General features: G+C 42.2%; 1 protein-coding gene across 11 annotated transcripts in view; it reads left to right on the forward strand.

The window, feature by feature from the left end:
- Window positions 1-2336, forward strand: part of LOC114908521 (WASH complex subunit 2C-like) — a 56600-nt gene extending 54264 nt beyond the window's left edge. For all 11 annotated transcript variants that reach the window (XM_029244778.1, XM_029244783.1, XM_029244782.1 and 8 more), the window contains one exon: window positions 1639-2336. In XM_029244778.1, the coding sequence (XP_029100611.1) occupies window positions 1639-1778 (140 nt within the window). In that variant the 3' untranslated portion in view covers window positions 1779-2336. The remainder of the gene's footprint in view (window positions 1-1638) is intronic.
- Window positions 2337-13760: the final 11424 nt, after the last annotated feature.

Consider the following 13760-nt stretch of genomic DNA (forward strand, 5'->3'; position numbering starts at 1 on the left):
GTTCCCCAGTGGGTTTCCTTTGACTTGCTATATACTCCTGAGATAGACTGAGGGTGGATGAGTAAATGGCCTAGTCATTTTGGTGAAACAGTGTTTTGTTATGATGGATATGAAGGAGTTTGAAGGAGCCCAGAGTTTGACTTTCAATTATAATTTAGCTTTTTTCTTAGTGTGCCCCCTGCCAATCATCTATGACAAATCTGAACACTGATGTCAGGAAAGGAGGATCAGAAACTACCCCACATGCTAAAGTAGGCTGAGGTGGCTGCCTTGGGTGTGATGCATTTCTAGCTGGAGAGTGAGCGTTAGTGGTTCGGAGAATGGAGGGGCAGTGCAGGAGGAGAGCAGGACTGTACAGGAAAGCAGGCTGTAACTCAGACTTTACCTCTCACCAAAGATCTTCTGTGTTTGTAAACATGTTCATTTTCTCTCCATAGTATAATGTCTACTTTATTACTGGGCAAGCCGAATGCCCCATAACCCGAAATGTAGGGCTTCTGATATGTCCTGTGTTAGCGCATAGGACTCGGGCTGAGGCCATATACACTTCCTACTCCCCCACCTCCTCTCTCCCATCTGGACCTTGGGGTTAACTGGGAGAAAGCTGGTACTGCAAAGCCACACTTTTTCGACTCCCCAAGCAAGTGTGCTCTGTCTCTACCTGCTTCCCACTACAAGGTACAGAAGCGACTTTATTACAAAAAAAGTAATACATGTTATAATAGATTAATACTATTTGTAAAATGTAAAAAGTAAAAAGCTAGCCCTAGAGGTAACTATTATTGAGAGTTTGGTGTGTCCCCTTTCAGATATGGTGACAGTAATATAGGTTTGTATACATATAAGTGTATACTTATTTTTTCAGTGTTTCCCCATGTCAGTACATAGAGATCTACTCCCTTGTTTTTAGTAGCTGTATACTGTTGCTTTATATTTAGCCATTAGCCTATTGAGAGTGATCTAGATTGTTTCTCCATTTTCTCTGTTACAAATGATGCCATAATCTTTAACATTTGTACATACATATCTTTATGTACACATGCTAAAATCTCAGTAGAATAGAATCCTAGCAGTAACATTACTGGGTTACTATCATTACTGAGTAAAATGAGTCATGGAGCTAAATTAGAGTCAGTGAAACATCAAACACAAGTGTAGTCATAAAGACTTACACGCTTAGCATTTAGGTGCTGCAAACAGATGCATTTATTCTGAATGAGGGTGACCTGTGTTGGATTTCCCTTTGCTTATTTTTAGTGCCTTTTCCTTTTAAAATGCAATGGGAAAAGAATGTAGAAATAAGTATAATGCATAGATGGTAGAGTCAGGGGCTGGATTGGAGATTCAGTTATCTTTCCACTTTTCCTCTTCTGCATGTGCACACACACAGCTTTGTAGCTGAGAAAATTATGCTGAGAGAGAAAATGTGACTTGTATGTGATCATAAAACTTAGTAGCAGAACCAGGACCAGAATCTAAGAGGCTTGGCTCTATCTTAGTGTTTTTTTGGTATCCCATACTGTTGTCAGACTTGAGTCTTTGGTTGTTTGTGTAGATGTGTCTTAAAAGCACCCATTTTCTTGCCTATTCAGCAACTCTTTTTTGTTTTCTTTCTTTTTCTTTTTTTCCTTTTTAAAGATGATATCTTCTCCTCTGGTATCCAGGCTAAGACAACCAAACCAAAAAGTCGATCTTCACAGACAGTGCCTGAATCAAGATCTGAACAGAAGGTGTCCAACATATTTGATGATCCCTTGAACGCCTTTGGAGGCCAGTAGAGTGTACAGGGTATCCTTCAGCTACATCCTTGAGTTAATGATGCTGTCTTCTGTGCTCACTGTCTTAACTGAATTATAAAAAGCATATACTGAAACAGCTAGCTCACTTCTTACCCAATGTACTTAGTATTTTTCTGTACTGGTTTTAATCATGCTTAATACTGCCAAACAGAAATAAATGTTTCACTGTTTCGTTATTGTTTTTGCTTTTTTAACCATATTTTGATTAGCCTTGGTGGGACCATGGTTTAGGGTCATTAGAAAAGAAACCTATTTGTGCCTTTCATGGGTGGGCAGGGACTCCCAGAGGTAGCAAATGCCAGACAGATGACCAGGAGTCTTCCCTACATGTATGGGAGCCCTAACTTAGAACCAGGGCACTTGATAGAGGAAGAGGATGAGAGATTATAAACTTCATGAGTCTTTGTAATAGGAGAGGAGGTTTTCTCTCATTCCACTGAATTCTGAAGATGCCTCTATAGGTCCACTAAAGCAAGGTTTGGCAAACTGTAGTCCTCTGCTGTCTGTTTTTGTAAATAAAGTTTTATTGGAAAGAAACATACCCATTCATTTATGTATTGTCTATGGCGGTTTTCACCCTACCTCCAATGCCAGAGTTGAGTAGTTGTGTCAGAGACTGGATGGCCTACAGAGTCTAAGATATTTTCTTTGTGGCCCTTTACAGAAACAATTTGCTGACCCTTGCTCTAAGGCATCCATTTCCATTCCTTGGAGCTTTGCATTATTTTTTGAAAGGGCAGAATGAACCCAGATAATGGTAGGAAGAAGTGCTGAGGATGGAAATGTCAGCTTCTAGAGCACCACTGTTTCATAGAACTCTGCACTGATGGGAGTGTTCTACAACTGTGTTGTCCATTGTGGATGGCTGACCACCCCCCCACCTCACCCCCCGCCCTTCTAGTCTGTTTTCCTGTGCTGTGCCATCTTGCTCATGAGTATTCAATCTGTAACCGTGGCACAATCTTGTAAGCAGACCCAGTTGGCTTCACCAATTCTGAAGCCAGTAACTTCTTCCTTGGTTACTTTTAAGGTTGAATTGGGAATTACTCATAGGCAGAGATTTTGTATAGCTCTCACACATCAACTGTTTGTCCAGCTCTGCTGTGAGAATGACCCAGCAGCAGAAGAGGGTACATACTAGCTGCCTATTCCTTTTCCCTATCCCTTTAGTGCATCTTCCTTCTGTCCCTTAGGTTACTTGTGTACAGTTTCCTGCTCTGAGCCCAATGTGGGATCTGACTCAGTAAGCATTTGTTAAACACGTTTTTCTTTTGGAATGATCAAATCTGCTGACCCATCATTAGGATTGATTCCAGGGAATTCAGGAGACAATAGAGTTAGAAAATAGGCAAATTGCTATTTTGAGAGGGTTGAAAGCGGGAGGGAACTTAACACTCACTGGTCCGATGGTAGGCACTTTTCATGTCAGTCTCCTTAACTCTACCAGATAGGTGTTGTCCTCATTTCACAGATGAGGCTAAAATCTGGAAGCAGAGTGGACTAGCGGAACAAGTTTGGATTTTTTTATTGAGACCTAGATTTAAATCTGCCACTTAGAGCTGTTTGAGTATAGGCAAATTGTTTCACCTTTCTTAGTTTCTGTTTCCTTCTTTGTCAAGTAGGGGTTTCAGTACCCACCTTGCAGGATCGTGATGGGACAGAATATGCAAAGATCCTTGTTAACTATCTGGCACTTGAAACATGGTAGATGATGATGGTGAGAATGAATGAACTGGCCAAGAGCTTCCAGTGTTGGAACCCAAGGCTTTAAGCTCAGCCACCTGACTCCAAAGCTCCTTCTCTCAGTTCTCCCTGACTGAGAGGGGTGGCAGGTTTTAGAAACTAAGGTTTTGCTTCAGTAAGATTCATTTCATCACAGGCACTCATTTAAGAATTTAGCATACAAAGATAATAATCATATCTCTGTCCTCACGGGGCTCCAGTCAACTCAGTATTAGAGTTTAAGAAGGAACCAGTGGCAAGAGAGCCTGAAGATGAGTGAAAGCACAGTCCCTTATCATATACCTCAACGTATACTCAATGGTTTGTTGAATGATGGAGATAATTTGGTGGGTGGGGTCTCAGAGGAGAGTAAGAAGGGACAGGCAATGGAGATTAGGCATTGGGGTTCATTTTAGACTGGTTCCTCCGAGTCACAAGAGGATAAGTGAAGCTGCAGTGAGAGGGAGATTACTGTTCATAGTCAGTTGAGTAATCCACCTAGTAAAATAGTAGGCCAGGAGGGCTGGAAAATCTGTAAACCTTGGATTTAGAATACCTACAGGAAATGAAGATAAAAAGAAGCAGTGGGGGCCCCATGTCAGGCTGGAAGGTTTGTGTTGTCTCTTATGTTGTGCACCTGAGCTCAACAGCTTGGGAATTAGAGCTGGAGGGAAAAAAAGAGGGTGGCTGGGCATAGCCGACGCTGCGATTTGACAACCCAAGGTACCCACTCAATTTCAACTCTACAATTCTCAGTAAATTGGGTGAGGAATAAATGTTTAAGATCTACAGAGCTTGTTTGCTTTCGCCCTTGCTTTCAACCAGGCATGGCAATGTCCCCATGTTTCAGATGAGGTACGTGAGACCAGAAACGTTAGGGGTCAGTAAAGCGCAGGAAGGGTGATTTGTTTAAGGCAGGCCGGCCTGGACCGCACTGGAAGTGCACAGGCTCTGGGAAGGCCATCGACGGGGACTATCCCCGCAGCACGTCGGGCACCTCTAAGAGCGCCTTAAGTTGGTCTCAGGGAGGGTGCTGTCCATACTCTCCTTAGGCCACAGGCCAACCCCACCGTTCCCAGAAGCCTGTGCGACTGGTCTCCAGCCCGCCCGCTTCGGCCGTAGTCAGCAGGCCACTGTTAGTAATAGAGGATTAACATCCGGGCCTCTCCTAACCAACAACCACCACCGAACGCAAAAGAAGCCCCGGCGCCCGAGCACCCGCAGGCGTCCGGCGGACAGGTCCCGCCCCTGCCCCCGCTGATTGGAGGGCGACGCGAGCAACGGCGAGCGATTGGTACGCGGTGTCACAAAGGGGCGGGGGCGCGGCGACCACTGAGCGTTGCTCTTCGGTGCCTGCCGCGGCGTCGCTCGCGGGGCCGCACCTCCTTACGGGCCTGCGGGTGGGCGAGGGAGTGGACGAGAGCTGGTGAGGGCAAGCGGGCCGGATGGGGAGGGCGCCCAGGGCCGCGGGCCGCTGAGCCGGGCCGCGCTGCCGTCGCTGGCCTCCTGGCCTCGCCCCCTCCGTCGCCGCCGCTGCCCCGATACCGGCGCGGCGGGCCGCCTTCGCGGAGGAGACAGCCTCCACTTTCCGTCCTTCCGCGAGCGCGACGCGGAGTGCCCCGCCCCGTCCGACAGGTGCTGCCCTCCGAGTCGCGGATTTTGACGCGGAGCCTAACCGCTGCCCTCCTGATCTGGCCCGTGCGTCTGGGTAGCCGGAGTTTATCCTGGAGGAGCACGGGCTGCGCAGGTGACTCCGTTCTCTTCAAGTGCCTAACACTGAAGGCTCGAGGAGGCGTTGGCTTCGAAGGATTTCACAGTCCCGCTAGGAAATTGATTTCAGAGTTTAGGGTACATGATGTGGTGGATATAATTCTGAAGCTTGTATTTAAAACTTAGGTATATTTCCAGGCTTTAGTAAAAACGGTTCATTAAGAGTCGGTATTTTTAAGGACTGCATAACATGCTGGCTCCCTTTATGTCGGAGGAAGAGTTTAAAAGAAATGCTCTTATATGGCTGTTCTTTACAACAGAGTTTATCGATAAAGCTGATTCCGAGTTACTGAAATTAGTTATTCAGCACTGTTATCGCATTACCTGTCTTTAACTTCCCTTTCATCTTTGATGGTTGTGTTTTAAGAACTTTTTCAGAAGGGAGGAGAGAAATGTTTTGGAAATTGATTTAGAAACGTCTTTTGATGCCATTACTTTTTTCCCATGATTTTTTTAACATCTTTATTGGAGTATAATTGCTTTACAATGGTGTGTTAGTTTCTGCTTTATAACAAAGTGAATCAGCTATACATATACATATATCCCCATATCCCCTCCCTCTTGCGTCTCCCTCCCACCCTCCCTGTCCCAGCCCTCTAGGTGGTCACAAAGCACCGAGCTGATCTCCCTGTGCTATGCAGCTGCTTCCCACTAGCTATCTGTTTTACATTTGGTAGTGTATATATCCATGCCACTCCCTCACTTCGTCTCAGCTTCCCCTACCCCCTCTCCGTGTCCTCAAGTCCATTCTCTACGTCTGTGTCTTTATTCCTGTCCTGCCCCTAGGATCTTCAGAACCTTTTTTTAAAAAATTCCATATATATGTTTAGCATACGGTATTTGTTTTTCTTTCTGACTTACTTCACTCTGTATGACAGTCTCTAGGTCCATCCACCTCACTACAAATAACTCAATATTGTTTCTTTTTATGGCTGAGTAATATTCCATTGTATATACGTGCCACATCTTCTTTATCCATTCATCTGTTGATGGACACTTAGGTTGCTTCCATGTCCTGGCTATTGTAAATAGAGCTGCAATGAACATTGTGGTACATGACTTTTTGAATTATGGTTTTCTCAGGGTATATGCCCAGTAGTGGGATTGCTGGGTTGTATGGTAGCTCTGTTTTTAGTTTTTTAAGTAACCTCCGTACTGTTCTCCATAGTGGCTGTATCAATTTACATTCCCACCAACAGTGCAAGAGGGTTCCCTTTTCTCCACACCCTCTCCAACATTTATTGTTTGTAAATTTTTTGATGGTGGCCACTCTGACTGGTGTGAGGTGATACCTCATTGTAGTTTTGGTTTTTTTTTCTTTTTTTTGCGGTACGCGGGCCTCTCACGGTTGTGGCCTCTCCCATTGCGGAGCACAGGCTCCAGACGCGCAGGCTCAGCAGCCATGGCTCACGGGCCCAGCCGCTCCGCAGCATGTGGGATCTTCCCCCACCGGGACACGAACCTGTGTCCCCTGCATCGGCAGGCGGACTCTCAACCACTGCGCCACCAGGGAAGCCCCTCATTGTAGTTTTGATTTGCATTTCTCTAATGATTAGTGATGTTGAGCATCCTTTCATGTGTTTGTTGGCTATCTGTATATCTTCTTTGGAGAAATGTCTACTTAGGTCTTCTTAGGTTTTGGATTGGGTTGTTTTTATTTTGATATTGAGCTGCATGAGCTGCTTGTAAATTTTGGAGATTAATCCTTTGTCTGTTGCTTCATTTGCAAATATCTTCTTCCATTCTGAGGGTTGCCTTTTGGTCTTGTTTATGGTTTCCTTTGCTGTGCAAAAGCTTTTAAGTTTCATTAGGTCCCATATGTTTATTTTTGTTTTTATTTCCATTCCTCTAGGAGGTGGGTCAAAAAGGATCTTGCTGTGATTTATGTCATAGAGTGTTCTGCCTATGTTTTCCTCTAAGAGTTTTATAGTGTCTAGTCTTACATTTAGGTCTTTAATCCATTTTGAGTTTATTTTTGTGTATGGTGTTCTTCAGTGATCTCTTGGTTATTTAACAGTGTATTGTTTAGCCTCCATGTGTTTGTATTTTTTAGTTTTTTTCCTGTAGTAGATATCTAGTCTTATAGCATTGTGGTCAGAAAAGATACTTGATACGATTTCAATTTTCTTAAATTTACCAAGGCTTGATTTGTGACCCAAGATATGATCTATCCTGGAGAATGTTCCATGAGCACTTGAGAAGAAAGTGTATTCTGTTGTTTTGGGACGGAATGTCCTATAAGTATCAATTAAGTCCATCTTGTATAATGTATCATTTAAAGCTTGTGTTTCCTTATTTATTTTCATTTTGGTTGATCTGTCCAGTGGTGGAAGTGGGGTGTTAAAGTCCCCTACTATGATTGTGTTACTGTTGATTTCCCCTTTTATGGCAGTTAACATTTGCCTTATGTATTGGGGTGCTCCTCATCTATGTTGGGTGCATAAATATTTACAATTGTTATATCTTCTTCTTGGATTGATCCCTTGATCATTATGCAGTGTCCTTCTTTGTCTTTTGTAATAGTCTTTATTTTAAAGTCTATTTTGTCTGATATGAGAATTGCTACTCCAGCTTTCTCTTTTTTTCTTTTTGTTTTTTGCAGTACGCAGGGCCTCTCACCATTGTGGCCTCTCCCGTTGCGGAGCACAGGCTCCGGACGCGCAGGCTCAGCGGCCATGGCTCACGGGCCAAGCTGCTCCACGGCATGTGGGATCCTCCCAGACCGGGGCACAAACCTGTATCCCCTGCATCGGCAGGCGGACTCTCAACCACTGCACCACCAGGGAAGCCCCTCCAGCTTTCTTTTGATTTCCATTTTCATGGACTATCTTTTTCCATCCCCTCACTTTCAGTCTGTATGTGTCCCTAGGTCTGAAGTGGGTCACTTGTAGACAGCATATATACAGGTCTTGTTTTTGTATCCATTCAGCCAGTCTGTGTCTTTTGGTTGGAGCATTTAATCCATTTACATTTAAGGTAGTTATCGATATGTATGTTTCTATTACCATTTTCTTAATTGTTTATGGTTTGTTTTTGTGGGTCTTTTCCTTCTCTTGTGTTTCCTGCCTAGAGAAGTTCCTTTAGCATTTGTTGTAAAGCTGGCTTGGTGGTGCTGAATTCTCTTAGCTTTTGCTTGTCTGTAAAGGTTTTAATTTCTCTGTCAAATCTGAATGAGATTCTTGCTGGGTAGAGTAATCTTGGTTGTAGGTTTTTCCCTTTCATCACTTTAAATATGTCCTGCCACTCCCTTCTGGCTTGCAGTTTCTGCTGAAAGATCAGCTGTTAACCTTATGGGGATTCCCTTGTATATTATTTGTTGTTTTTCCCTTGCTGCTTTTAATATTTTTTTTGTATTTAATTTTTGATAGTTTGATTAATATGTGTCTTAGTGTGTTTCTCCTTGGATTTATCCTGTATGGGACTCTCTGTGCTTCCTGGACTTGATTGACTATTCCTTTCCCGTATTAGGGAAGTTTTCAACTATAATCTCTTCAAATATTTTCTCAGTCCCTTTCTTTTTCTCTTCTTCTTCTGAAACCCCTATAATTTGAATGTTGTTGCATTTAATGTTGTCCCAGAGGTCTCTGAGACTGTTCTCAATTCTTTTCATACTTTTGACTCCATTACTCTTAATAGCTAAGCATGTTTTTTAAATTATTGGTAAAAATTTTGACATACTTTTTTCTCTGCCTTCTTCTTTCCTCTTCCTCTTCTATTTTTTAGCTGTCCTTGTATCATTTTTCATCCTGTTTTTGAGTCTCCATTGCCCCTCATTTACCAACATCATAGGGTTCCATAATCTGCTCAGTCAAGTATGCTCTAACACAACTTTCAGAAGGTGTCCATGGGGCTTCCTTGGTGGCGCAGTGGTTAAGAATCTGCCTGCCAATGCAGGGGACACGGGTCGAGCCCTGGTCTAGGAAGATCCCACATGCTGTGGGGCAACTAAGCCTGTGCGCGACAGCTACTGAGCCTGCACTCTAGAGCCCATGAGCCACAACTACTGAAGCCTGTGCGCCTAGAGCCCATGCTCTGCAACAAGAGAAGCCACCGCCATGAGAAGCCCGCGCACCACAACGAAGAGTAGCCCCAGCTTTCCGCAGCTAGAGAAAAACCCGCACGCAGCAACGAAGACCAAGCACAGCCAAAAATAAATAAAATAAAATAAATAAATTTATTAAAAAAAAAAAAGCCCAGGGCTGATTCAGACTTGCCACATCAGTGAGTTCATCCAAGTGTAAAGTGATATGTTTAAAAAAAAAAAAAAAAAAAAGGTGTCCATGGACCCCGCCCTTAGTACTGGCTAGGTCTTTGGCCTACTGGAGCTTACGTTTGCCCCTCTGCTATCATCTAGTCCTCCAGTCTGGCTTAACTAGATTTCCTAGGCTTACTTTGCTCTCTGTTACAGTGATTTCTACTGCTGAGGAGAAGCATAATTATTTCCTAGAGGCACACATTTCAGTTTTGAATTTGGTTACCAATCTTGCTTCTTTTTGGATTTTGGAAATTACTCCATTGATTAGGGCCCAAATTTGTGGTGGTGTTCCAGTGCAATTAGTGCTGTTCTAGGTTGCAAGTTTTCTTTTAGCGCATAATTACTCTGTACATTCTTGTTGCAGATGAAGGACTTCCAAATCTGTCTTTATGTTACCTTCTCCCACCATTTGTTTATTATATTTGGGGTATTGCTGGGAAGACTACTGTGGTGAAAAAAATGATCTTTATATCTTATGTCTCTAAATTCCTTGGACAGGCACTGGTCACCCATGTCTTTATTTCTGTAATATTCAGTTCGGCATTCCTGACCCCTGACCTCTGTCGCTAGATCTTTTACTATGTAGATAGGAGTGCTCTTGGCTTTGGGGGAACGGACACTGATAATTCTGTAGTACATTCTTATTTGATATAGGATGATAAGTATGTTCTTAAGAATCCACATATTATCCAAAATTGTATTATAAAAGCAGTCATTTCAGTGAGGTAGGAAAAGGGGTTAGGTTCCATCATTATTCCTACAGACATGTCAATGTATTAAGGATATAAGAGACACAGCCTGAGCAATACAGCCATTTATTTGGCTTTTACTTGAAAGTAGTGGTCTTTTACCACTGTCACCAGCATTATTATTATTATTATTTAATAGATCTTTATCGGAGTATAATTGCTTCACAATACTATGTTAGTTTCTGCTGTACACCAAAGTGAATCAGCCATATGCATACATATGTCCCCACATCCCCTCCCTCTTGAGCCTCCCTCCCACCCTCCCTGGTCATTGCAAAGCACCGAGCTGATCTCCCTGTGCTGTGCTGCTGCTTCCCACTAGCTAGCTATTTTACATTCGGTAGTGTATATATGTCGATGCTACTCTCACTTCGCCCCAGCTTCCCCCTCCCACCCCATGTCCTTAAGTCCATTCTCTATTTCTACATCTTTATTTCTGCCCTGCAACTAGGTTCATCAGTACCAATTTTTTTCTTTTTTTAGATTCCATATATATGCATTAGCATACGGTATTTGTTTTTCTCTTTCTGATTTACTTCACTCTATGACAGACTCTAAGTCCATCCACCTCACAACAAATAACTCAGTTTCACTTTTTTATGGCTGAATAATATTCCATTGTATATATGTGCCACATCTTCTTTATCCATTCATCTGTTGATGGACATTTAGGTTGGTTCCATGTCCTGGCTATTGTAAATAGTGCTGCAGTGAACATTGTGGTACATGTCTCTTTTTTTGCGGTACGCAGGCCTCTCACTGTTGTGGCCTCTCCCGTTGCGGAGCACAGTCTCTGGACGCGCAGGCTCAGTGGCCATGGCTCACGGGCCTAGCTGCTCCGCGGCACGTGGGATCTTCCTGGACCAGGGCACGAACCCGTGTCCCCTGCATCGGCAGGTGGACTCTCAACCACTGCGCCACCAGGGAAGCCCCATGTCTCTTTTTGAATTATGGTTTTCTCAGAGTATATGCCCAGTAGTGGGATTGCTGGGTCATATGGTAGTTCTATTTTTAGTTTTTTAAGGAAGCTCCATATTGTTTTCCATAGTGGTTGTATACAACCACTATGTGGGATACACACCAACAGTGCGGGAGGGTTCCCTTTTCACCACACCCTTTCCAGCATTTATTGTTTCTAGATTTTTTGATGATGGCCATTCTGACCAGCATGAGGTCATTGTAGTTTTGATTTGCATTTCTCTAATAATTAGTGACATTGAGAATCTTTTCATGTGCCTCTTGGCCATCTGTATGTCTTCCTTGGTGAAATGTCTGTTTAGGTCTTCTGCCCATCTTTTAATTGGATTGTTTGTTTTTTTGATATTGAGCTCCATGAGTTGTTTGTATATTTTGGAGATTAATCCTTTGTCTGTTGTTTCATTTGCAAATATTTTCTCTCATTCTGAGGGTTGTCTTTTTGTCTTGTTTATGGTTTCCTTTGCTGTGCAAAAGCTTTTAAGTTTAATTAAGTCCCATTTGTTTGTTTTTATTTCCGTTACTCTAGAAGGTGGGTCAAAAAAGATCTTGCTGTGGTTTTTGTCAAAGAGTATTTTTCCTATGTTTTCCTGTAAGAGTTTTATAGTGTCTGGTCTTACATTTAGGTCTCTAATCCATTTGGAGTTTATTTTTGTGTATAGTGTTAGGTGGTGTTCTAATTTCATTCTTTTACATGTCGCTGTCCAGTTTTCCCAGCACCACTTATTAAAGAGGCTGTCTTTTCTCCATTGTGTGTTCTTACCTCCTTTGTCGTGAATTTGGTGACCATATGTGAGTGTGTTTCTCTCTTGGCATTCTATCCTGTTCCATTGATCTGTATTTCTGTTTTTGTGCCAGTACCATACTGTCTTGATTACTGTAGCTTTGTAGTATAGTTTGAAGTCAGGGAGCCTGTTTCCTCCAACCTCATTTTCCTTTCTCAAGATTGCTTTGGCTATTCAGGGTCTTTTGTGTTTCTATACGAACTGTAAAATTTTTTGTTCTAATTCACCAGCAGTATTATTAGCATATTACTTTGTGTTATTGTATTTATTACTCATTATTTTGATAAAAAGTATAACAGCACTCAGAGCAGCTGTGCTGCCAGCAATAGCTTTTCTTCCTGTGGTGCCATATCTTCAGGAACATTAGCAGTCTGCACAATGCAATTCAGGTTCCTTATTTAATTAATTATATTCATTATGCTTAATTATATTAAATATACTCCCTAGTTAATTGATGAATTTTATATATTACTTTTATATATTGAGCTATGGTGAATTTTTATAACTCAGTATAATTAATATAATTAATATAATTAACTATATTGAGTTATAAAAATTCACTGTAGCAGAAATATCTGTACGTTATGAGTTGCGTAAACATTGGTGGAGTTAGTTTGGAGTGAGTAATGATTCCTATGGGAAACCAACATTTCTCCAAACAAACTTTTATAGCATAACCAAACACTTCTTCATGTCCAAAGCAGGGATAATACCTTACCTATATTACAGGTTTGCTCTAAAACTCATTTGAGAGGATGAATATTTATTTACTCTTTCATTGAACAAACCTTTAATGAGTACCAATATGTACAAAACACTGTGCTAGGTGATGGGGTGGTAAATCATATGCCCTTCCCTTAAGGAGCTTACAATTTAGTAGAGTAAGAAAGTCATGTAAAAAATGAAATTGATTGTAATGGGTGCCATATATGATGGAGGTCAGGGTGTGAAGGGGAGGAACTGTAAACGGCTTTATGGAATAGTTTCTATTCGACTTGAGTCTTGAAAGATCACAGGTGCTTGTCAGGTAGCCAAGTGTGGGAATGGTGGTAAGTAGAGGAAAGCAGGAGCAACGATATAGAGACCAGTGTTTTCTGAAGCCGCAGTTACAGATGATTAGAGGATAGAAGTACCAGATATATTGCAGGATGGGATGAGGTATGTGTATAAATAAAATAGGGCTGGAAGGTGAGATGCATGATCTTAGGAGCCTTTCTAAGGAGTCTGAATTCTGTAGACAGTGGGAAGCCATCGTGGGGCCTTGAGCTAAGAAATAACATGATCAGTTCTACATTTTAAAAAGATAACTGTGCTTCACATCATATGTCATTAGGGAAATGCAAATTAAAACAATGAGATACTATTATATGCCTATTAGAATGGTCAAAATCCAGAACACTGACAACATCAAATGCTGGTGAGGATGTGGAGCAGTAGGAGCTCTTATTCCTTGCTGGTGGGAACGCAATATAGAACAGCCACTTTTGAAGACACTTTGGCAGTTTCTTACAAAACTAAACATACCCTTACTGTAAGATCTAGCAGTTGTACTCATTGGTGTTTACCCCGGTAAGTTGAAAACTTATACGTCTACACAAAAACCTGCACGTGGATGTTTATAGTGGCTTTACTCATAAACTATTCTGTGTGATACTATAATGATGGGTATATTACTATACATTTGTGGAACTCAATAGAATTTGCA

Source organism: Monodon monoceros, unplaced genomic scaffold, assembly GCF_005190385.1.
Source record: "Monodon monoceros isolate NGI ecotype Baffin Bay Population unplaced genomic scaffold, NGI_Narwhal_1 Super_Scaffold_4, whole genome shotgun sequence".
Lineage (NCBI taxonomy): Eukaryota > Metazoa > Chordata > Mammalia > Artiodactyla > Monodontidae > Monodon > Monodon monoceros.